This window comes from Amblyomma mixtum, chromosome 9, assembly GCF_055824585.1.
Source record: "Amblyomma mixtum isolate Tamu chromosome 9, ASM5582458v1, whole genome shotgun sequence".
In the NCBI taxonomy this organism is placed as follows: Eukaryota; Metazoa; Arthropoda; class Arachnida; order Ixodida; family Ixodidae; genus Amblyomma; species Amblyomma mixtum.
This window is the reverse complement of record NC_143020.1, coordinates 88,204,576-88,229,174: the sequence shown is the minus strand read 5'-3', so window position 1 is coordinate 88,229,174 and position 24,599 is coordinate 88,204,576. Positions and strand designations below refer to the sequence as shown.

Genomic DNA, 24,599 nt, shown 5'->3' with positions numbered 1-24,599 from the left:
TTTGAGAGTTCAGGTTTATTACCATCATCAACAGCCTAACTACGCCCACTGCACGACAAAGGCATTTCGCATATTCACCCAGGTGACCCTATCTAGTGCCAGCTGCGGCTGCCTAAGCCACGCAAACTTCCTTGTCTCAACCTCCCTCCTAACTTTCTGGTGTCGCATGCTATGCTTGTCTTTTCCTGGAATCCAGTCCGTTAACCTGAATAAACAATGGCTATTTTTCTCTTCGAGTTTCATGCTCCACCCACGCGCATTTATTCCTATTGATTTCTGCAAGAATGTCGTTAACTCGTTTGTTCCCTGACACACTCCGCTCTCTTCCTGTCTGTTAGCGTTACGCCAATTATTCTCCTTTCCATTACTCGTTGCACTGTCCTCCATCTAATTTCGAGCAGTTCCCTTAGACTCCAAGTTTCTGTACCATAGTAAATACTGAAAGATCCAGGAACTCCGGTTACGTGCTGTTAACGTCGCCCAGAGAGGGGTATCTGGCCTTACTCTTTAAAAGATTTGCCACACATAGTGACTTTGATTCCGTTGGAATATCTTTGTTCCGCTGTCTAACGCAAATTGACACGAGTACTTGGCAGACTGTCTTTGCCCATCAGTGTCCGAGTTCGCATCGACATACCCTTCAACCTGTTGGACATTTGGGAAGGAACACCAATGCTTATTGGGCAGAGGAATGGCTGATTCGAAAAATAGAAGCCCATGGCGTTTCTTAACTAATGTGTATTGTTGCTATGTCCTTGAAATATATTCTATGTTCCCACTTTATATTATCGAAAGACCATGCACGCTTTGCAATTAGAGGGATGACTTGAGGAGGGGTATTGGTGGCACTGCGCAAGTTAAAATCCAGCACAGACGCGATTGCAGATAAGAGGTCCAGTTATTTCCAATTCTTAAGGCAAGAACTCCTAGCGAAAAAAGCAGTGAACACTGCGTCTACTTAAGTAAAAAGTAAGATAGAACCCATGCTAACTATACGTGTGGACTACAGCAAAATCACTAAGAAAGAAATCAAACATTTTTGCTGAACATTTTTTTTTATTTATGTCCCTTGTTTCTCTTGTTATTTTCATTCTCTAGAGTCTGAGCCTATAAACTTATTTTCAAGGGGTCTCTACGTTTAAGATCAATTACAAATGCTACTGTAAAGCTGAACACTTTTCCTGATCATGTAGCTACGTTTGCCAATCTTCTTTCAGAATTTTTTAAAAAGCGAAAACCCTGCACTGCGGGCAAAGGCAAGTGTTATCAGTTATTTCTGGTTAGATTGACGGTGTATTCTTTGAGCCCTGTAATCCCCGATAAATCTTGAAAACAAATGTTTTTTCTTCGATCAACTTTTTTTCAGGAAGTATTTGCTCTTTGCACGCTATCGTAGCTTTAATCTTGGTACTTGCCTTTGCACTCATTTGATTCAATAACATGAAAAGTTTTAAGTTTCCCGCTCCCTCGATAAGCAAGAATGCAAAAGACGGTCAAAAGGTTTAAACAAACAACGAGAAAACAAGTGGAGGCAGAAGCAAAATAGAAGATGCTACAAAGCATCTTGAGTTTCGAAAGAACACCGGAAATTGGCGTCCAGCTCCGTTTCCTTTCTTTCCTCGCTTCGTAGAACTCTGAGATCAAAGGACTCTGATTGCGGTTTGGGGCATGGTTCAGTTCAGTCTGTGCTCAGCCGACACTTTTTTTTTGTGGTCGCATGACACAAGAGTTTCCTGACCGCTGTGATTATTTTTCCTGAGCGCACTGGTCTTGAAGGTCCAGGGCGATTTTCTTCCCGCTGTTATTTGCCTGGCCTGGAGCGCGGCAGGATTTTCAAGCACTCTGTTTGTACACGTGCGTGTTTGTCCGGTGTATGTGTACGTTTCACCGGCTTTGCGTGCTATGTGGTTGTATGTATGTTTGAATGTACCATCGTTTACAGCTCACTACCTCTTTGCAGCGCAATTCTGCCCTGGCCGTGATCAGTTTACACAGTATTCTTACCCGCAAGTAATACGTGTGGGCATGCTCGCTCTGTTTACCTTCGCAGGCTTGCTTGCCGCACTATACTAGATTCAGTTAACTTGAGCAAACATCTCCGTCCCTTGCAATGCACCTTTCCGCAGCTCCTAAAAGTACATCAGATATTGAAACTGCTTCTTTCGTTCCGCTCACGTAAAGGGACATTGGAATTTGCGAAACCAGAGCACCAGAAACTTGGATGTATTCATTGTTAGGATTCTTTGAGCTTCTATATGTAGACTGTAAACACTATCAAGAACAGAGCTGTCGCCTTAGCTACACAAAGAAAGTTTGCAAGAGCTTGTGCGCTGGAATAGCGGTTTCTATAAACATGAGCGATGAAACCCTCAAAACCATTGTTGCAACTGTAAGCATGCATGCGTAAGATTCTCTCTCTGTTCAATAGAAGCAAGGCGACAGACATGTGTTTTATTCCTTCAAGGAATGCTGAATAAGGATCTGAAAATACTGACAGAGCACCACGTCGTCAGTCGTATGATACAGTTACCAAAGTACGCAGCCATCATTTCAGTTATTTATTAACGGATGGCTGTATTTTTGATGTTCTGCAATCGACCGGCGGGCCGCACTCTTCGAGCTCCAGGCTGTGAGCTGGTGGACATGACGTCAAGCCTACCTTCAGCAGTGCCGTAGGCAAGTTGGCTGGCAGTGCGCAGTTGAGGGTTACCCATCTTGTGCCATTCTTACGGGCGTTTGTGATAAACCTTGCATGAACGCGCAGTGACTGCGAAAGATCTAACTGTGCCTTAGGTGTTTTATCATGCGCGGAAGCCAGATATAAATGCGATTACTGCGGGTCAGGCGGACCGTCGCAAGCTCACGCCTCCCAGAACGAGACCTTGCTGGTTCCTCTGGCGTGCACGAGATGACGCTAATGGAAGAATCTGTTCGAAATGCGGTTTCTTTGGTTCGCCGTCGCAGTATGCGGTGGAAATTTTCGATGAATTCTGACCAAATGAGGCAATTTGTGAACTGAAAGATTGTTGTTTTGGCAAGTCTTTGTGCCACAGATACAACTTTGGACAGAAATCTCAGCGGCAAATTTTTCGTTCACTGAAAACATGACGACTCTAACGTTTTGTGCATATGTATGTTCGAGCAATTTTTTTTGGAAGAACTAAGACACCGATGCGTTCCATGGAAATGTAATTAATTATACTGGTGCATGTTGGTTCGAAGTTATCGCTGTCGTTACGACGTCTGAACACTCTGAGCATATCTAGAGAAGAAATGAAGGACATGAAAATGACTTTACGATTGGGCTTCCTTATTAATGCGTTTGATCAGGGCAGCTGTTTCACGCATTTGAGGCTTGTGACAGTCGCTGATCACGTGAGTGGCGCTTGTCACTTCATACAATCTATACACAAATACGCCTGTATGGAAGTAAAAAGAAAATGCGCCAGGGAACAGCTCGCTTCCTTTTTACTTCCATATAGGCGTATTTGTGTATAGAGTGTAGGCATCACCACCTGTGACGCCCAAGCCAGATTTGTCAGGAATGGTCTACAAACAGCTACTATGCGAAAAACATTAGACTGCATCTGCTGGACCTGCTACAGGGCAAATCTGTAGCATCGTCATTACTTCATAAACGGATCAACTTTTATCTTAAGTAATTAACGTTGGGCAGCATGACAACTCGGTGTTCAGTGCTGCGCCTGTAAGGGAGCAATCCTTCCGATAATAAACACAAAGACAATCGCGCGGTAATCTCTGATAGTCAGGACAATGCTCATTTTCGAATTTACGTGGGTCACGTACAACAGATGTGAGAAATGTACTTACTTATCAGCTGACATTAAGTAGTTTTCCAGTCGCTCCTTGTATTCATCTAACAGTGTATCGTCTGGAACGGAAAATGGGCACATATGTAATATCATGACAACGACACAAAACTAAGATCTATGCAGACGTCAAGGCTAGAGTACGTTTCCTACAAGGCATCAATGATCTGCTGCTTGTGCACCAGACGGTAGCAAATATACACGCACATAATGTTATATCTACCAAATTTGATGAGCCTAGTCTAAACCTTCAGAATCCTGACTGCCTTCCTAGTTCACTAAGCCAAATATTCTCACTCAAAAATGATATTTCGCAGCGCATGGTCTGCAATCACAGCATCTATATTAGAATTGTTTGTACAGGCATAATATTAATGCATGAAGCTCAGACGGTGCCGAACATCCATAGCCTCATAACTATTAACGCCATACAAAAATTGATAGGCTAGTTTTGTAGTCTTCGTCGACCTGCTTACCAAATTGGCCTGTTTCAAAAATGTCGCAGCTTTAGAAAAATCCAGAAAAAATTGACACGCTCTGGGGAGTTTTCTAAGAGGTCATATTAAGGTAGAGAACGGGAGAAAGAAAGAGGAAGACGGGTAGGTTATTTACAAGGTGGTTCCGGTTGGCTACCCTGCATTGAGGGAAAGAGAATAGGGGGTCTATAGGGAATGAAGAAAGACAGAGGACGTGAGAAGCAGGAAGATCAGCTAAGGACATGCGTGCTATAAAGTCACAATCTGTCGTACAAACACCATCCCCTGAGGGATCGATGCAGTGTTTTGTATGCCTTAAGGACAGTCGGTCTCTGTGGCCACATTCAGAGCATTTTACCCTTTGCCAGAGAGCGAGGATCCAGGCGGTACAGATACAAGCACAGCGCTTGTCTTTCAGTGATAAACTCAAGGCATTCACACAGTAGGTATTATATTGTTATTTTACACAATCATGTGTCACAAGCAGCACTATCAGCCATGCAGACAGGGACTAAGTATCATTTTCTAAAAGAAACACTGGGGCCAAAGACGGTATAACAAAGTTGCTTCAGGTCGCACCAAGTTGTGGAGAATACGAAGGTGTAGTCCGGGATACCCTGAACTGAGGCGATGGTTGAAAAATTCGCCTGAGTTTAACGCGACGACTGTGGGCTCCCGCGGAAGCCCAGTAAGCCTACCCTCTGCGTTATCTTCTGATGCAGGGATAGTTATAGAAAGGCCCTCGTTGTGGACTATTGGGGCGGCTTCATCAGCGCTTTGGTTTCCTGTGCTAGCGCAGCGTCCCGGCCGTTAGTGGAAAGTAAGTAGTGTCCATTGTTAACTGCGCCGTGATAAAATTACTTGAAAAACATAAGATACCGCACAGAATCCTCGAAGGGTTCCAGTGTTTTGTTTTTTTTTTCAATTTTAGTAGGGTACGGCCTTTACACGAAGGCGGCAATTTTGAGTTCCAGCTTCTAACTATATTTCGATGAAACTAGTCTATTTTACCACACAGTCTGACGGTATATCCGGCGCCTAGTAGCTGGCACCTAAAGTTTATAACTGCTATTACTCCTCGGGCCCGGCTCCTTCGCCACCATTGTAAAGGAGTAATATTCGGTTTCTTCATTCAAATCGCAATCACTTTAAATTTAAAATAGAATTGCCCAGAGATGCCGCCCACCAAGACACAAAATCCACGAGCCGACGAGCTGAAGTGATTTTATTCTTAGCCGTCCAGTCGGCATCGCTCAGCAGTGGGCTGTTACCATTCAGTCAGAGTAAGGGAAACTGAATTCTGCCTAAACTGCCTAAAATGCCAGACAAGGAAGTTTATGCACACTGGAAACCAAGTTGATATTTTCGGGAACTTTTTTTTTCTAAAATTCTTGGCTTCCAGTGAGGAGGGAGCGGCACGTAGAGGAGCGCTGCTGTTAGTCTGGTTAATACGGTATTAACGACGTTAGGAGCAGAAGATAAACTAACTTTTCTCACCATAGTTGTTGTAGGGCACAGCCAGCACTGTTCCCACAAGGAAAATGACTACTAAGGTGAGGGCGACAAGCTGAGACTGCATTCTTCTGCTGGAGAGATGAAAGGGCTGAGGTGACAGCTGGCGTCAGTAGTTTCACCTGCGAAAACAATGAACAAACACACGAACATAAACATCAGCTGCACAGAATAATGCGCAGTTTCTTGCAGTAATTAAACTCTTTGGATTGTATCCGAAAGGGAACAAGTTGACCAACGGGCCACCCTCCTCACCAGAATAAGGATGAAGAAAAAAAAGATGCCCAGGCTTAGCTTGGTTAAGCCAAGAATGCGTTGCATATTGCTCGGTCTTTTTGCGCGAGGTATCGCTTGGCGCCACTCGATTTTCTCAGCAGCTTTTCCTCCGTGACGTATGGATGGATAGGAGCGCCCCCTTTGAAACGGGGCGGTGGCAACCGCTACCATGCTCAGCCGTGTTTTTTTTCACGTGGTTTGGTGGCTGCTCGGCCGCGCCCAAGGGCTGAACTGAGTGATTGCAATACGCTACGCATAAAAAGAGGTTGCATTGCGCAAGCGATGTACAGTGTTATGTACAGACTTTGTCAAAAATATACCGCCCAAGGGGTTTGGAGCTAAGCAGTGTAGTGGGGCTTTTTAGCAGAATTGACAGTCCTAAGCTTGGGAGGGTTGATGACTTTAGTTCCTCCTGCCTTCATGAGATTAGGGTCCCTGAGTACGCAAGAGAAGCTCCACTGCAGGGCTCTGAAGCAGACCCCTTGGACTGTATACTTTTAACAAAGACTGTACACTTTAAGGAGCATCTTGCAGAAGCAGGTGTATAGACTTCGTTGCTCCCAAGTCGCGCGTGACCGTGCAAGCGTCCCCCACCCTCCTACCCACCCAGCGCTGGGTGCCGTTCTTATTGTTTAGGATGACTCAACAATATACTTCATGACTGTCAATGTCAGCCAAATCAACATCCGCTGAGACCATTCCGACCAAAGCGGACCTATCTGCCGGCGGAGGTGTAGGGGTCAAATGTGCTCTTAAAAAATTTAGGGGGGCACTTTGTTAACCTAAAGTGCGATGAGGCGAAAGCCTTTAGGGCGATGTTGCTGCTTGCGTCACTGATGTGTGGATAAGATGTTAATTAAGTACGCATTGGTTTGTGAATCTCAAATGCAGGAAACACTGGAGGGCGTATGGGAGGCATCCGTCTGATTCGACGCCTTTCTGCAAACACTCTCCAGCGTCCTAGACAAGGAGAACTGCATATGCGTTGGCAGGAAGTGGTGTAGCCATTAGCATGCTCGGCTACGGTACGGAAGGATGGCGGTTCGAATTCCATCGTGCACAAAGAGTTTGTTTCTGGCCTGACTAGAAAAGCGTGACACCTCTGCTGGCAACCTTCTGTCGACAACGATGAGGCATTAAAGGCTTTCGCCTGCAAAAGTGCAGTAATGATCACTGAGAAGTTCACTTGTGGTTAGTGATGGTTGATGGGGAGGCACGTGAAATGGAAACAATGCTCAGTGACTTTACTTTGTTCGCATAATGTAAAAGGCATGCGTGCTCACACTGGCGGTCAGATTTTGGAAATAAAATATCTTCGCATAGCGTATGGCGGAGTGTAGGCTTCCCGGTAATGAGAATTTACACACTGTCTGGCGGTTTCCCAAAGCTTTGGACAGTCATGAAGCCAACCGGTAAAAAAGCAAGCGGATCCGCTTTGAAGTCTGTCTAGACAATCGGCGGCATCTTCTGATGTTATGGAAAACTAGACACTCGAGCAGCAAGTTTTGGATAAAAATTGCGCCGAGCTGAGTGATGATTTAAGGAGATAAACATAGGGGCGTGAAACATGCTCCAAGTTCAGTAGAAACAATACTACAAGCCCCCCTTTAAACCCACGCACCCACAAACAAAATCCACGCTCATTTCCTTGTAAACAAATGTGACTGTGAATACTGCACAAATATGAAAATACAATAATTTCGCGAACATTTATAATGGGTTAAATTTACAGTCAGATGAATCAAAACGGACGAGAGAATTTTTCCCTGAGAATACAACAGCCAAGTGTTAAGAAAAATTCTTCGCGTAGGAAAATCTGTATCCCCCTAAAGTGTATTGTTTCACAGGAAATGAGACGTTTATCATTTGGAGTGGCAAAATTCAAATTTTCCTATTTTATCAAAATAAGTAGACACGTCAGAAGTTTCGAGATTCTCGATTTATAGTGACGAATGTCAAAACGCGTGCGGGATCAGCACTGCAGGCCTCCTTGATGCTGATGTTCTCAGCACGCCACTACTTTCAAGTACGAACTAAAGCACTGGTCATTAGGGGTGTGCGAATATTCGAAATTTTCGAATATATTTCGAATATTATATTTTTAGTATTCGAATTCGATTCGAAATCCAAGTATTCGTGTTGTTTCGAATAATCGACCCGACGCGAATATTCGTATCTAGCCGAATATTCATTGTGAGCACCGGCGTGCATTTCGGTCCGCAAGCCTTATCGACAGATATATAACAACATGGCGGCGCCTACACGGAAGGAAAATTCTTTCTTCCTCCTAGGGCCATGCCGTAGCTGACTGCGCTGGTGAGCTTTTTCGTGGCTATATCTGCGAAGCTGGTATAGTCAGAGCAGTGCACGAAGTACCTCGCAATGCGTGCCAGGTCAGTGCCAAGTGAGAGGGCATTTTCTGAAGCTGGTATAGTCAGAGCTGTGTACGAAGTACCTCGTAATACGTGCCAGGTCAGTGCCAAGTGAGAGGGCATTTTCTGTGGCTGGAGGAGTCGTTTCAGTTAGAAGGGAACTACTTGGTGGTGCAGCTGGCTTTCCTTCACGACAACCTTTTACGTCATCCCAGCAACGCGCTTTTGTGCTGATGGCAAGCTAGCCTTAATCAATGCTGTGTACTAGCCATCTTCTCTGATATTTCCACTCTTCTAAGAATAATGTTCGAGACTTTGATACTTTTTGTGCAGCCACACACACCTTTTGTGTTCATTTAATCATCGATAGTTGAACTGTGATGTTCTTTGGTGCCCAAAAAAATGTTTAGTAGCAATTAAATGCGTCTGTCCTTGATTATTCGATATTCGATTCGATATTCGGAACTAAGTATTCGTATTCGACTCGTATTCGAAAAATTTGATATTCGCACACCCCTACTGGTCATGCATTGATGTCGTTGTAATTCGCTGAATTCGAGCGAACTGTTATATATTGGATGTCTCTTAATTTGCCGAGATCTAAATTGGTTTTTGGTGGTACATCCTTCACGAAAATTATAATGCACAAAAATAAAGAATTTTCCCTGAAATGGCTTATCTCATTTCTGGCGTAAGTGTTGACGCAAGAAGAAAAACTCATCCGCTGTCACTCACATGGCAAGCTAGAAAAGAGGAGTCTCACGGCTGTTTGCAAAGCGTTAACAAGTTGAGCTTGCCACCACTGGCAGTTGCAGTGAAATTTGAAGCGCTAGGCAAATATTTGCCCCTGCTTTGCTCGGATATTTGTTGCTTGAGTGGCTGATCGTGTTGCACTCAGGCATGCTGACGCCGTTGACGAGAGTTCATATCGTTAGATTAGTTAGTTATATTGATTTTTATGGCGCAAAAGCAACTGAGGCTATGATGCGCCAAACACAAGGTTAGAGTTTGTGTTAATGGTGAAGCTTTTTAAAAATACTTAGAGTTTGTTTAAAACGTTGGCTTCCTTGAGAAACCTAAAAATACATGAAATGTCAACCAGTGCTCGATCACCTAAGAGTAGCATGGGGTGTAATGGGATGCTTTCCCTGTAAAATGTTGTGAAATATTTCTTTCTTAGTTCTTCTAGTTTTATGCATGAAATTAAAATGTGGTTCACTGTGAGTTCAGCACCACACATTTCACAGAGAGGTTTGTTTTGTTTGGCTAGCAGAAAGTTGTGCGTGAGGTGGGTGTGTCCAATGCGGAGCCGACATAAAATAACTTCGGTAAAACGTTCTTGATGCCTACATGATTGCCATTCCCCTAAAATTGGTTTCGCAGAATGTAATTTGTTGTTTACGTGATCTTGCCATGCGGCCTGCCACTTATTTCTGAGTTTACTGTAGATAAACTTTAAGCAATTCCTGTGCGGTATGCTCACTTGTTTTATTTGACCATTCCGGGCTTGTGCAGCGCATACATCTGCTTTCTCATTGCCCACAATTCCAACATGGCTAGGCACCCAGCAGAATTTAATGTTATGCTTTTGTTTTGTGATTTTAACTATGTTGTGTATGATGTTACCTATTATGGGTTCAGCAGCATTTCTGGAGTGCAGTGCTTTGAGCATACTCAGGGAATCGGTGTAAATGATGCTATTTTTGATATTCTCTCTTACTATTTTTTGCACAGCTACAAAGATGGCATAACACTCAGCAGTAAAAACCGATGCGCATTCTGGTAGTCGCATTATCTGTTTGTTTTTTCCTTGGATTACTGCACTTCCAACGTGACTTTCTGTTTTTGAGCCATCGGTATAAAATTCAATGTAAGTGTCATACTTTTCTTGTAGTGCAAAGAATTCCTGTAATATGTACTCATTTGGCGTTTGCTTTTTATCTAAATGTGTCATTGTGAGGTCACATACTGAAGGCAGGCTGTACCATGGTGGTAAATATTCATTCCTTTGTGCAATATTCGGTAGGGCATCTAGTACTGTTAGCTCTTCACATTTATCTTCAAAGCGCAGCAGTAATGGTCTGATAGAATGTGGTTTGTTGATGAATAATCTTTTAGATGGGCACTTGGTGACAACTGGATGGCAGAGATGTTTCGGAAGAGAACGGATTTTTAAGACATATGAGCATGTAAGGGCAATTCTTCGATCCTCAAGAGCGGGCTCATTAGTTTCGACGTAAAGGCTGGCTACTGGTGATGTTCTGTATGCTCCAGATGATAGGCGCAGACCAAGATTATGAATGGGGTCTAATCTTTTTAAGTAGGATGCTCTTGCCGAACCGTATATTATGCACCCGTAGTCCAGCTTGGAGCGCACCAGAGAGCGATATATTTGTAAAAGGCTTGCTCTATCGGACCCCCACCGCTTCCGTGAGAGCACTTTTAAGATATTGAGGGCTTGAGAAGCTTTCTTTTTAAGGTTGTTAATGTGTGATAGAAATGTGAGTTTCTTGTCGAAAGTTACGCCTAAAAATTTGTGTTCTTGTTTAATTGGTAGCGCAGTGTGATTCAAGTATAGATTGGGATCGACCTGTAGGCCTCGTCGCAATGAAAAAAGAACAGCTACTGTTTTTTGAGGAGAAAATTTAAACCCATTTCTGTCGGCCCAAGCACCTAGTTTATTTAGTGTCATTTGTATTTGTCTCTCACATGCTAGAGGACGTGCACGCTATTTGTAAGTCATCTACATAAACTGAATACATTATGGACTTGGGTATTACTTTAGCTAATGAATTCATTTTTACTATGAAGAGTGTCGTGCTTAGAATGCACCCCTGGGGTACGCCGTTCTCTTGGGTGAAAGTCATGGAGAGAGTTGCTCCTAGGCGGACTCGGAATGTGCGGTTAGCCAGGAAGTCGTTCAAGCAGTTCAACATCCTGCCGCGGATACCTAGCTCTGCTAGGTCACGGAGGATGCCGAACTTCCACGTAGTATCGTAGGCCTTCTCCAAGTCGAAGAAGACCCCAATACAGTGCTGCTTGTGGATGAACGCCTCCCGGATGGTGTTTTCTAGACGGACAAGGTGATCTGTGGTCGAGCATGCTTTTTTAAACCCACATTGGTGTGTATCTAATAGTTGCCGAGATTCAAGTATGAAGGTCAATCTAAATGTTTATTACACTTTCGAAAGATTTAGCAATGCAGCTGGTGAGGGCTATTGGTCTGTAACTGCTAGGACTTGTTGGTGGTTTTCCGGGTTTGAGAAAAGGTATTATGACTGCTTTTTTCCACTCGCCAGGTATATTTCCAGTTATCCAGATTTTATTAAAGAATTTTAACAGTGCCTCTACAGCAGCCTCGGAGAGATGTGCAAGCATAGCGTAATGCACGTTGTCTGGTCCTGGTGCTGTCTTTTTTCTAGAAGATAATACTTTATTTAATTCTTGTAGTGTGAGAGGCTGGTTGTAATCATCATGTACACCTGCTCCAGATGGAAATTTTTGTTTTTCAGCAATTGCTTTGTGTTTCTGAAATGTGTTTGTGTAGTTGGATGAGCTTGAGATCTCAGCAAAATGCTCGCCCAGTATGTTGGCCTGTTCTTCTAAAGATGTTTGTGTCCCGGGTGCTGTCAAGAGAGGAAGTGTGAAAGGGGTATGGTCACCTGTAAATTTACGAACTTTTTCCCACATTTTCTTTGATGTTATTGAACTATTTATTGAGGAGACGTATTTCTGCCAAGAGGTTTTCTCTGCATTTCTTCGCACATACCGCGCTCTGGCTTTTGCCTTCTTAAAGGTAAGTAAGTTCTCTGCAGTGGGATATCGACGCAGAGTGCTCCACGCTTTGTTTTGTTGTTTTTTTGCTAATGTGCATTCTTTTGTCCACCACACTTTGTGTTTCTTTTGTGCAAGTCCTGTTGTTTGTGGTATAGCGAGTGTTGCGGCCGATATTATGCATTCAGTAAACTTCTCATTAATTTCATCTGTGCTAAGGTCGTCACAAAATTCCTTTTCCAGAGTGGCACTTTTTGTAAAAAGTGACCAGTCGGCGAGCTGAATTTTCCAGCGCCGTGGCCTTGTGGGGATGATTGGAGTGGACGATGAGAGCCTGATGACGGTAGGTAAGTGATCGCTGCCCATGGGGTCATTTAAAACATCCCATTTAAAATCGTTAAAAAGTAATGGTGATGCGAAAGCTAAATCGAGAGAGCTCATTTTTGCTGAGCTTGGACAGCAATATGTGGCTTTTCACGTATTTAAAAGACAGATATTATTTGAGAGGATAAAATCTTCGATTATTTGGCCCCTCGAGTCACAGCGTTCGCTTCCCCAGAACGGAGAGTGAGCGTTAAAATCGCCAACTACCAGAAATGGCTCCAGCAGTTCATCGATCAGGCCTTCTAGATCTTGGCATGTTAATGTGATGTGTGGGGGAAGATATACAGAACATATTGTTATGGTTTTGTAGCTGATGACGCTAACCGCAACCGCCTCAAGTTTTGTTTTCAGTTTGATTTCTTGAGCCGGGACGCCGCTTTGGATGATGATTGCGACGCCTCCCGAGAGTCTATTTGCATGTTTGCGATCAGGCCTAAAAGTTGTATAATGCTTTAAGATATTTGAATGTTGTGGACCAAGATTGGTCTCCTGGAGACATAGGGCTAGAGGCATCACTGACCCTAGAATATGAGTTATATCACTGTAGTTCCTCAACATTCCTCTACAGTTCCATTGTATTATGAAAGCCATCTTAGTTTTGTGTTTGTACTGATTGAAAAGCTAGATCAAGTTGTTTATGGCCCCGTGACTCGGGGCCTGTCTTTTTTTGACCGATCCAGGGAGCTCCGCCGACCATCCGACGTGGACGGTGAGGGGCTGCCCGGGGTCGTGTCCATCGCCTCTGCAGAGGCACTGGACGACCGTGCAGGAGGCACATTGATTTTTGAGTTAGACCTCGACCTGTGGGAAGAGGTCTTTGGGCCCGCCGACCCGGGGGTCTGCGTCCCCTCCTTTGGGGTAGGCGGAGTAGCGTGAGCTACTCCACCAGACGGCGCGGATGACCCCGCCCCAGGCTCACTACGTGTGACCTGGACAGGTGCCGAAGCCTGGTGTGGTGCGCCGCGCCCACGCACCACATCGGCAAAGTTTGTTTTTGCAGTGAATGAGAATTTGTTTGTTTGAGAGTATTGCCTTCTTGCTTCTTTGAAAGAAATGTTTTGCGTAGTCTTGAGAGTAATGATTTATTTTTCTTTCTTCCAGGACGGACAAGCCCTGGAGTAGGCAGCATGGTCGCCTTCACAATTTGCACACCGTGGGTTAGCAACACATTCTTCGGATTGGTGGTCCTTCGAAGAGCATTTTGCGCAAGTTTTGCGGCCGCGACAACTCTGTGAGCCGTGGCCAAATCTCTGGCAGTTGAAACATCTGCGTGGGTTGGGAATATACGGTCTTACATTTATTTTCAGGTAGCCTACTTCAATGGATTCGGGTAATGTGCTCATGTTGAATGTCAAGATCAGGTGTTTGGTGTCTACTTCTTTGCCATCCTTCCGGATTTTGATCCGGTGGACATCTATAACTTCTTGGTCAGTAAGTCCTTCGAGCATTTCCTTTTCAGAAAGGTGGACAAAATCTATTTCAGAAATGACGCCTCGTACAGTATTCAGAGACCGATGTGGGGTCACAGAGACAGGGATGTCCCCAATGGATACAATTGTTGCAACTTTTGAGTGTTGTGTGCTGTCGCGCAGTTCAAGAAGTAAGTCGCCACTGGCCATTTTTGACACCTTGTAGCCAAGGCCTAAGGCATCTGTCAAGCGTTTTGAGACTTGGAATGGGGATATTATCCTTGCTTGCGTTTATTCTGCTTTGCTATGGATGACGTGAAATTTTGGAAATGATACTTTTCTTTTTTGAAAAAAGTCGTCTGCTTCGGTCCGCCCTCTCTTGAGAGAGCGATCAAGTTTTGAAAGGGGGGAGCCATAAAAAATTGAGGTTTTTCGGTCATGGTGCCAGCCACCCACCATGCAGCCCAACAGGGGGACGCGACAGGAACTTGAAAGCAAGTCCTGCCCACGCCAGCTGTACACCTTAACTATAACCTAATATGACTCAACTCAGGGTAGTTGGTCACACACGGTTAACCCTCGCCGCCAGGAAAAAGAGGAAAAAACGAAGAAGAGAGGAGGAGACAGGAGAGTTGTAAGAAAGAGATAGGAAAGTGAAAGATAGAGGGGAGGATAGGAAAAGGCGACTGCCGATTTCCCCCGGTCGGGTCAGGCCGGAGGTGCCGTCTACAGGAAGCTGGGGCCAAAGTGGTGTGTTGCCTCCGCCGAGGGGCCTTAAGGGTCCAAACGCTCGGCATCGGCTCAACCACCAGGATCCCCTTTTCCCCGGACACGGCGATGCCACGCACGGCTAAGCGCGGATGCTCGGGTCCGTGGTGATGCATTGTTCACCATCATCCCCCTGCGGGGATGTCCCTGCGGATGCTCGGGTTAACCCCGTGGTGTCGCCACTCACCAACGTCTGCATGCTGCAGACGCCTCCCTGCGGGGATCATATCGTTAGAGATTTTTTGCAGTTAGTGCTTCGTCCCAGGCTTCAGGACATCGTCGGACGTTAGAACCCCCAAAGCATAATCAGTATGCGTTTACTCCGTTGGAGAACATCTGTGCCGATCTGCACTCATGAGAAACAGCCTGTTGACTACCTAACCTAACCTAACCTAACCTAACCTAACCTAACCTAACCTAACCTAACCTAACCTAACCTAACCTAACCTAACCTAACCTAACCTAACCTAACCTAACCTAACCTAACCTAACCTAACATAACCTAACCTAACCTAACCTAACCTAACCTAACCTAACCTAACCTAATGCCTCTTTATAATATTGGAATCAGAGCAAAATTTAGAGCTACAGCAAGGTGTAAACAGGTGACAAACCAACAAAGTTCTCAGGAGACAACGAGAGTGTTGATAATGCACCAACTCCCACCCAATTACAATCGCAAAACTTCACGCAGTCACAGCCTTTGGCGTATTCAGAATCCTTTCAACCTCGTTATTGCCAGATCAATTAGACTTACGCTTATCTCAGCTTCCGCAACGCCCCAAATATTTATTCCAATAAAATATAGGTATTACTTGCTGTCCAAATAGCGATGGCACCTATGTCCGATGCAAATTAGCGCCAGCACTGAGCGCTAGTGACCTATTTGTGAGGGCTTTAAAGAGGCGATGAATTTAGCGTGGACTGCTATCAGCACACAAATAGCAAATAGCAACAGAGAAGAGCAACATCCGGGAAAGCATGATGCTTATCGAAAGTGTATCCAGTTCTTCGCCACAGATGTGTTCCGCATGCGCTTAACTCTTACAAAAAAAAGTTTTAGACAGTCTATAGAGTGTCTATATACTTGTCTATAAAGTCTATAGACTGTCTATAGACAAAACTCTATAGGCAATACAAATGCCATATAGAGTGTATAGACAATCTATAGATTTATGGCCATATACTTTTAGTAGACTTTTGTTTATAGACAGTCTATAGACTGTGAATAGACAAAAAACAACGTCTATAGGAAGTCACTAGAGTCAATAAGAAGTCTATAAACTGTCTATAGACCATTTTTATAAGGAAGGTTCTTGCCGAGCTGCAGAATCACGATGATGAAGGTCACGTGGGAGATGTCTGCGATCTTACAGACGAAGCCAAACAGATTTTTTACTTCTACAACAAGCAGAAAAAGAGTGCCACAGAAACCGGATTCTGAATGCGCTGTCTTACTAGTCTGTGGTGCCCTGCTTCAGAAATCATCTGTAGGCTAGGTGGGCGGATGAGGTTATAAGTTTGCGGGGATAGGATGTCCATAGCTGGCACAGGACAGGGTTAATTGGAGAGATATGGGAGAGGCCTTGGCCCTGCAGTGGGCGTAGTTAGGTTTATGATGATGACGATGCGTATTGGAATACAGAGCGTTTAAAGGAGGAATTTACTTTGTGAGCGGTTTTTGCTACACTGATACTATCTTTGGAAAGCTGTTGCGCAACTTAACGAGACGCGCGCTCCTCCCGATCTAGCGACACGCAACTACATTCATGTTACCCAATGCATGGCTGGCCAAGGGAAGAACATGGGAGCAGAGCCCGCACAAAGGACCTCGAGAACTTTTCAAAACCCTCGTTTTGCAGCAAAAGCGATCCATTATATGCTCAGTAGTGATGACTGAAGTGAATACTGGCGTTTGCTAACACTTTTTCATCAACGCAGCGCCTGACTCAGCACTGCGGCGCCTTGCGACAAATGGCTCGACAGCGAGGGCGGTTTTAATTTACGTACTAGAACCAGCACGGTTCGTGAAGCATGAAATTAACCCGCAGCGGTGTCTCAACCCTTAAGCTTCCGGCTGGTGAACCCAAAGCTGCGGGATTGAATCCTGAGGGCGGACGCCGCATTTTGGTTGAGGCGAAATGCAAGAGCGCCCGACTGCTGTGCGATGACTGGGTGCGTTAAGCAACCGCACGTGGAAGAAATTATCCCGCAGCCCTCCCGTATGGCGTCCTTCATTACCCGCCCGAAGCCTCAAAATTACACGGCGCATACCGCGCCTAGCATGAAATAAAAAAAAATGCAGCCTTTGAGGCTATTTATTGTCCGTATCTGGTCGTTCTATGTTTTGAAAAGTACCATCATTATTAATCTGCCTTTCGGAAACTCGGCAAGTTCATGAAGGCGGCGAAGGCTCTCCCTACATAGGGACAAATTCCTATCATCCAGTCCTGCCGGCAGCAGATCTTGCAGCGGTAGCATATATTAGGTACTACGGCACAGCCTTTCGTCGTCACACTCGAACAGCCTCGGCCTGTACGGAAGATCTCTTGCCGTCACGAGAGGGGCCAGTTCGGTCGTGATCACTTGTAAACACGCTGTGTAACTGATAATTGCGTCTCTTCGACAGGAATTTATGTTCTCCGGACAGATTTTTGTCTGTCGATGACACAACATGATTTCTGTTCTTCAACGACAAGAATTCGCCTAAGGAGGGCGTGGCTGCAGACCAGCTGACAAGATGTAATACACCTGAAGAACCACAAGGACGTGGGAAAAGAGGAGAGAACGAATCAATGCAGTAGTCCAGGTTTCCGCATTCGTGTGCTGTTGCTGTTCTCCGGATCTATAAAGAATTCTCGTGTCGTCTTTTTCTACTGCAATTCAGTCCAGGCCTTTAGATGTGCGCTCGCAGTTCGAAGAATACTGGAGCACTCGAGTTCAACAAAGCCGCAGACTCGTCAGGAACTTCTCCGAGCCCGTTTTGCTGCCAATGCGGTCGTATATTACTTAGCCTAAGACGTTAAACGAATTACAACGCCTTCTTACGGCCTCGCTCGAAGGTACTGCTCTGCAACAACGCGTGTTCCGAAGGCTTTCTGTTCCGGGAGGGTCCTGCTTTAACGAATCAGAACGTTCGGTCTTACCTTAATGTGCCTCAGTGGATTTTGTACGGCATACATAAAAATAAAAATATAAAAGGAGTAGAAGTATGAAGAAATAATCCTGGTGTTCTGTCGTTTCCGCGATTTGCCTCTGCTTCCATCGACACAGTTCAGCGTGGGTTAGCATTTAGTCCGCCGGGAATGCACAACTCGAGCCGCACAAAGAAACGCAGCTCCATCTCACGGATTGCCTGGCAAACGCAAGAAATGCAAATTGGATGCGCAATTAAGGGCCACAGCGTGTGTCGACCTTAATACTTTCCGGGTTCGCCGCTGGCGCGCCGATTTGTTTTAATTCAGGCCGAGCTGAATCACGCCGCTGCTTATTGGATTCTCTTGCGCTGCAGCTCTTCCGGCTCCAGGCGCTGGATTCGTCCCCGCTAACTTTATCTACTTCCGGTCGGAAGTGCACATATAGTGCGGACAGTGTCCGCGCTGGCGCTTTTGTCTCTCATTATCTGCCCGTCATTCTCATTAGCGGACCATTTGGGAAGCGCGCCTGTCAGCCGAGTACAGTGACAAAGCGTGAAACAAAAAGGGCCCCGTCAATCTAGTTTGAGAATCTCGAGCAAATTTTCTGTCGCTCCGAAGACTCCGTCTCGAAGGAAATATCCCCAGGCGAAAAGTGCCTTTGTTCCCGCTAGTGCTGCGCCCCCCCCCCCCCCCCCCCAAAAAAAAAGCAGTACTGTTATACCGGCTTAACGCACTTTCCATCCATTATTTCTTGTAGTCTGTTTTACGGATGAAACAGGAATCAGAATAAACAATGGCACCATTAAAGGAACACTGACGAGAACTTATCGGTTCCATGTTCACACTAAAAATTCATTCACTGACTCGTTCTGGCTATGTCAGGACTTGAGCGGCAGCAAAAGACGCATTTAGCGGCTAGAAAATTGAATTTAAACGAAAAGGGCGAGTTGTCACCACCGTGAAAGAAATGGCGATCTATACAAAAGTTTTTTAGACAGTTTATAGACTGTCCATAGAGTTCTGTCTATACAGTCCATAGACTCTCTATAGACAAATTCTGAAGAACAGTCTAAAGGCAATGCATATGCTATAGGCAGTCAATAGGCAATCTGAAGATTTATGGCCACATACTTTTAGTAAACTTTTGTCGAGGGACAGTCTATAGACTGTCTATAGACCATTTCTGTAAGGGTTATCGTGACCTCTGTGATCCGCGCTAAAAACTGCTGTGGGTGCAACAACTTGTATTTTGCGAAATCGACCGTTGATGGCGACACTTGTAATTTGTTTTTTAGTGTTGCTTTTCGGTGTTAGTGGATTCGTTGAGAGGAGGGTAAAGTACCGTCCGGATACAGGCTAGCTTCTATTTATCGTCTGTCTGCCTTTAAGGATAAGAATAAGAGTGTTTATTGAGCACAAATGAGTGGCGTACACTCGGCACCAAAAGTAAACCGAACACATAAGGGCCCCAAAAAGATTCTCGCCGTCTTGGCTCAAATACTCGTCAATAGAGCAATGTGCAAGTTGTGCCAAAGACTGGATTATGACATTTACTTTGCACTGCGCTGGCATCCACCTTTCTATTTTCGCACTTGATCTGCTTTGTCGATGCTCCTGCTAACTGCGGGAACGTCCGAAAATCGGAGTGACTTTCTGTCATGTACAGAGAACTATAGGCGCTGTTCACTGCATGTCCTGATGTCAACAACATAAAAAAGGTTGCAGATTTTGTTTGATGCATTCCTCGGCGTGTTTTCTTCTTCTTTTTTCTTTTGCGTAACCCTCAACGGTCGCATTCTTGTGCGCTTAACCTTTTCTCTGGCGGAAACATTGATTGCAGGCGCGCATAAGTTATAAGGTCACGTACGAAGAGTCATGAATCTAAATCTAGATTTTGTTCTGCAGATCCGTGTTCTTCGCTCTCCGATTTGATTGTGTCCTCGCACACGTGGTCACGCATGTTGTCTGATGCATTGACATTATGTTCGCAGGTTCATTATCTTCAGCAGGGGCTTCTCTGTACATGTTATTAGGCGAGGCGTTTTCGCCTGTCCGAGTTGATTCACTCGACAACGCCAACGTGTTTCGATGTTTTCGTGATCAGTCGGCCCGGGAGACCTTCCTGTTTCTAGACACGTGTGTGTGCGGCCGCGCGATATGGCTTCCAGGCATTTCGTGACTTCCAACCCCTTTCCATTCCCTCTCCCACTGTGTCAAGGCGGAGCAAGACGCGCACAGGCGCCACTCGGCGAGGTCGCGTCGTCGACTCGTCTCGGGACGACTCTCGAGCCGAACTCGCGAGGCAGAAATCGAATCAACCAGTCTGGCGCACCCTGAGCGCACTTCCTGCAAAAAATTTTTCTACTTTTTTCTTACCTCCGTGCTTCATGCCGCCAACGCGCTCCGCAGTCCTACATGCATTCCGTCTACTTTCGAGGCTGAGCAGTTCAACCTTCACTTTCTCTTTTTCTATCTACCGCTCTTTCTTTTTTCAACACTCTTTCCTTTCAGTTTGTTTCGAGGCGAGACGGACGGTTTCCCTAGCGACGGCCGGAAACTAGATTGGTCGAGAGGCGTCGCGAGTACCCCCTGGTGGGTCCCAGTGATCACGCGACGCAAAGACACGCACACTAAGCGGGAATGAAAACGTGCAGAAAGCAACAACAACATGAGAAATCTACAGAAATGATGAAGGCGGCTAGAGAGTCTTTCGTGAACGCCACGGAGGAACGAGTGATGTACAGCGGTCGCATATTAGCAAATAGCAAAAAGTAGTCGCTTGTTTTCTAGATTTGTTCGTTAATTCTATTTTCATCTTCTTGACGGCTTTCGCTCTGCCAGCATACGCGCAAATAACCAACGCAGAAGGGATAAAAGCTTGTTCTTTCTACCTTAAACACTGTCGACTTCCCTCTGGGCTGGGCGGTGAGGTAATGCGTCTTTTGTTCGTAAATAACATCTCGCAAATAAGGTGCTGATTGGTTCCTTCTTCGGGCTTCTTCCAAACGACTGATGGACAAACAAAAGATCTGTCCGTTCTTTTAACTTCATTTTTAACTTTCTTTTGCGCCGTTAACCTTCCACGAGCAAAGGTGTATGGAAAACAGTCTCGATCGCTCCCGCAACTCGTCGAGTCTGGGCCAGTCGAGAGGCAGGAATTCGACAGTGTTTTGCTGCCGCTGATGCAGTCTAGTCGACGCGGGCTCCGATTGCTTTATTGCGTGGAGTAATATCTTGCTCGTCTTGTGCAGAAGCCAGCGTCGCTACTTCGACGTTGCGAACAAGTTTTCCGAGAGCGAGCTAATGCACCGAGCTGACGCTTTCTTCATTTTACGTAGTTTCCGCTGAATAAGAAAAAAACAAACAAAACCTCGACAGAAACAAACGAAAAAAGAAAAAAAAGCTCTGTGCTCGCGTTGTGCCAGTATGAATAGCCTTTTTCGCTTTCGCTGACGGAGCGCACTGGCGAGATTTTTTTTAATAACATGCAAATGTCCCGTCTTCCCGGTAGTAGGTGTTTTTTCTTTCCACGTTTCGAGCGAAATGTGCTCGGAAAAGGTTAGAGGTGAAGCATGTTTTTTGCTGTTGTTAATTTTGTGCCATTCGTTTCTGATGTCCTGGACGACCTGATGACTACGAAACACGAGACTTGACAACATATTGAGGCCTGAGCAGAATCTTCTCAGTCAACAGCAACTCCTACCTCACGAGGTAGTCGTGCTACAGCTCCCATGAGCAGCGTTCGAGGAATTTGTGATACTGAATCACGCTGAAAAATATTTATTAAACCTTTTTTTGGCCGTCGAGAACGATGAAAGAAAAAAGAATCCAGTGCTGTGTTGCGAGGCACTTTCTAGCATGAAATGCTTTTAGCTTACGTTCTCGGCAGATTCAGGCGAAAATCTCTGAACCTGAAAAAGAGCATGACGGTGAACTTGTACGAAAAAAAGTGGCAGGTTTTTAACGTAATTAAACTAAGTAGACGGGCGAAAGCGTGTGTTTAGCCTGGTCGGCTTATGGTTTTGCTTTGCTGGGCCGTCGGCGTGTCTTGCGACGATATTAGACTCAGTTTAAGCTTATTTCGCGGTTAAGCTGACCGGGCCTGTTCGCGCTGCAGATGGAAGTTAATGAAGACCACGATGTGCAATGCACAGCGCGAGAGTGTGTTGCAGTTTTACGCGTGACGTCATCGGCTGCGGCGATAGCACAGTGCTTTCGTGTACTGGTCAGCGAAGTTGATCTTTTCGCGCCGCCGTGGGTTCGAATCCCAAAATAGAATACAGGACTCGGCCACTGTAGCAGCCTGTCGCTCCGCGTGCGTGACTGGCAGTCTTTCTTACTGTGCTTTGGATATCGCAGTTTTCATCATCTTTCATGCGTTCGTTCTTTACCGCTAGTGTTTACGAAGCCCTCTAAAAGTGACTTGTTTTCAGAAAAGAAAAAGCGCAGTCGACAGTGATCTGTAGCGCGTTCTGACGTCCAAGTCCTCTTCTTCGGAACCGGCGCATGTCAGCGTGATCGCCACACACCAAGACCGGTGAAGGCAGCCGAGCGCTGACTACGAAGAGCGAAGAAAATAAAATCACTGATGACGGAAACTCCAAGACTCGTGTGCGGCTACCGCCATCTATGAGCTGTCCTAACGCTATGCGCTAAGCTTTTTCTGCAATACATTTCATGCTTGCATCTACTCTTGACAGCGAGAGGTACTCTGAGTTCGTGACTGTGTTTTCTGTTTTCAGATGTCGTGTGAAGCTAAAATGCCACGACGTCTTGTTTTTTTTTTTTATGACGTCAATTATATAAAGCCTTTTACCGCTTCAGTGCTTTCGTAAATGTTAACCGCGCTGTTTTGTGGGGAACACACAGTCTGCTTGGAGCTTCAACAGATCAGTCTAGACCCGTGCTTCATCGAAAATAGCCTGATCCCACCACTACAGCCTGCAAGTTTAAGGTTCTTTCAAGGTATAGGCGCGTTACTTAAGCCTTATGTCACTAGCTGTGAGCTTTATGATTGCGACTTATAATTCTTAGAGTGAATGACTGCAGCACGCGTCGAAGCCAATGAACGTCCTACAACCGGCATTCTTTTTTTTTTACTAGCTCATAATGCATCCACCGCTCCAACTCTGACATGACAAAGAACATGAACATGAACATGAGCCTGACGTGAACAAGAACATTCATTGCTTCTATAGCAACACATTTAAAGAAAGGTCCACTTTATTTGATGCTGTTTGTTTGATGGGGATAATAGGAAGCTCGAGGATGGTTGGACAACGCTGGCCTGCTGATCATGTAAACATGTCCAAACTCTTATCAAGCGCATTGTCCTTCATATTAAATGCCATTAAGTGTGAGAAGGCACACTACACCAAAGAGGCATGAGGTGTTGACAGTTCAACTGGGGATTTGCTAGCAGTCGCACACCTTCAACTCACGAAGAGCATAGTTGATGGGTTCTTTGCCGACAGTTATCTTGTTTTCATTCAAACAGGGTATCAAAGTTCCGGACCAAGATCGATGCCTTAGGAAAATGGTTTTTATTGCAATGTTTCGTAGTCTAAAAGCAAGACCGAAATTTTTTTGTCATTGCACGAATTTGCTGTAAAGTTTTCGCTAACGAACCTGCAGTAGCAACAGAAATTTTTGCAATACAAACAAAATTCTGTGCACTAACAAGAGAATTTTGTGTATTTACTACAGAAATGTCTCCCTTAAGAACGTGTAGTAACCACAGAAATATTCATAGTTACTGGGAAAAAGTTTTCCTTAAGAACATGTAGTAACCACGAAACATTTAGAGTTAGTACGGAAAAGTACTGCTGAAGAAAACTACAATGGTACAGAGAAATTACACAAAGCAAGAAAAAATTTGTCGTTACGACAAAACGGCAAAAAAATTTGTTATTTTTGAACTGGTGGTTTCGTGCTTTTCGACTGGGTTCTTTTATACATCACGAAGGAGTCTCCTTCACACTGACTGCACAGAATTACTTCTCCTATAATACACACAACAAAGTAAAAAATAAAAAGGCATACATGAAGTACATATTCATACCACAAGTGTTGCCTCAAACTCCCAACCTTACTATCTTCGCGGTTCCTTCCTTCCTCCTGTAGTTCTCGCCTTCGCACCCCGGCCGGGCAAGGGAAACCAGAGCTGAGCTAGGCGGAGCAGCCTCATTAAGGCGTCGTCTGCGCGGCTGGGCAAGATGGTTGTGACGTATGCGTTGGGAGGCCCTGCTCCGTTTAGCCTTAATTATAGCCTGCGGCCAACCCTCAGCGGTAGCTTAGTTTTCGCCGTCGCCAAGAACGCCTAGAGGAGGAACTTTTTCTTTTTGTCTCGTGCCACATACGCCATCGTAACGATCCTTTATTCGTTCACCTCGGTCGCGTGCTCTCACCGAACTGACGTCAATTCGTTATGAGCGCCAAGAACTTTCAGCGTTTATTACATTCCTGTCTTATGTCCTGGTGATTCAGCGGAATAATAGGATGTCCTACGTAACCGAAGTTTCGGCCTTTCGTCTCCAACGGTGACTGCCTATATGCAAGCACGTTTATTCATTTTTCCTTTTTTTTAATGTTCTTAGTCATGGCCGACCTTTCCAATATCTCATCAGCTCACTGCTGAAGTTTTACTTTTTTTTTTGTGGCC

At 45.2% G+C, this 24,599-nt stretch overlaps 1 protein-coding gene across 2 annotated transcripts in view; it reads right to left on the bottom strand.

Annotated features, from left to right (window-relative positions):
- The window catches only part of LOC149330039 (xibalbin-1-like), a 108,042-nt gene that overhangs the window by 3,079 nt on the left and 80,364 nt on the right, over positions 1–24,599 (bottom strand). Inside the window, exons 2-3 of one of the 2 annotated variants that reach the window (XM_089560749.1) lie at positions 5,795–5,940; positions 3,832–3,892 (exon numbers count right to left, since the gene is read on the bottom strand). In XM_089560749.1, coding sequence (XP_089416875.1) covers positions 3,832–3,892; positions 5,795–5,885 — 152 coding nt within the window. In that variant the 5' untranslated portion in view covers positions 5,886–5,940. The remainder of the gene's footprint in view (positions 1–3,831; positions 3,893–5,794; positions 5,941–24,599) is intronic. The other variant, XM_089560750.1, reaches the window with a different exon arrangement.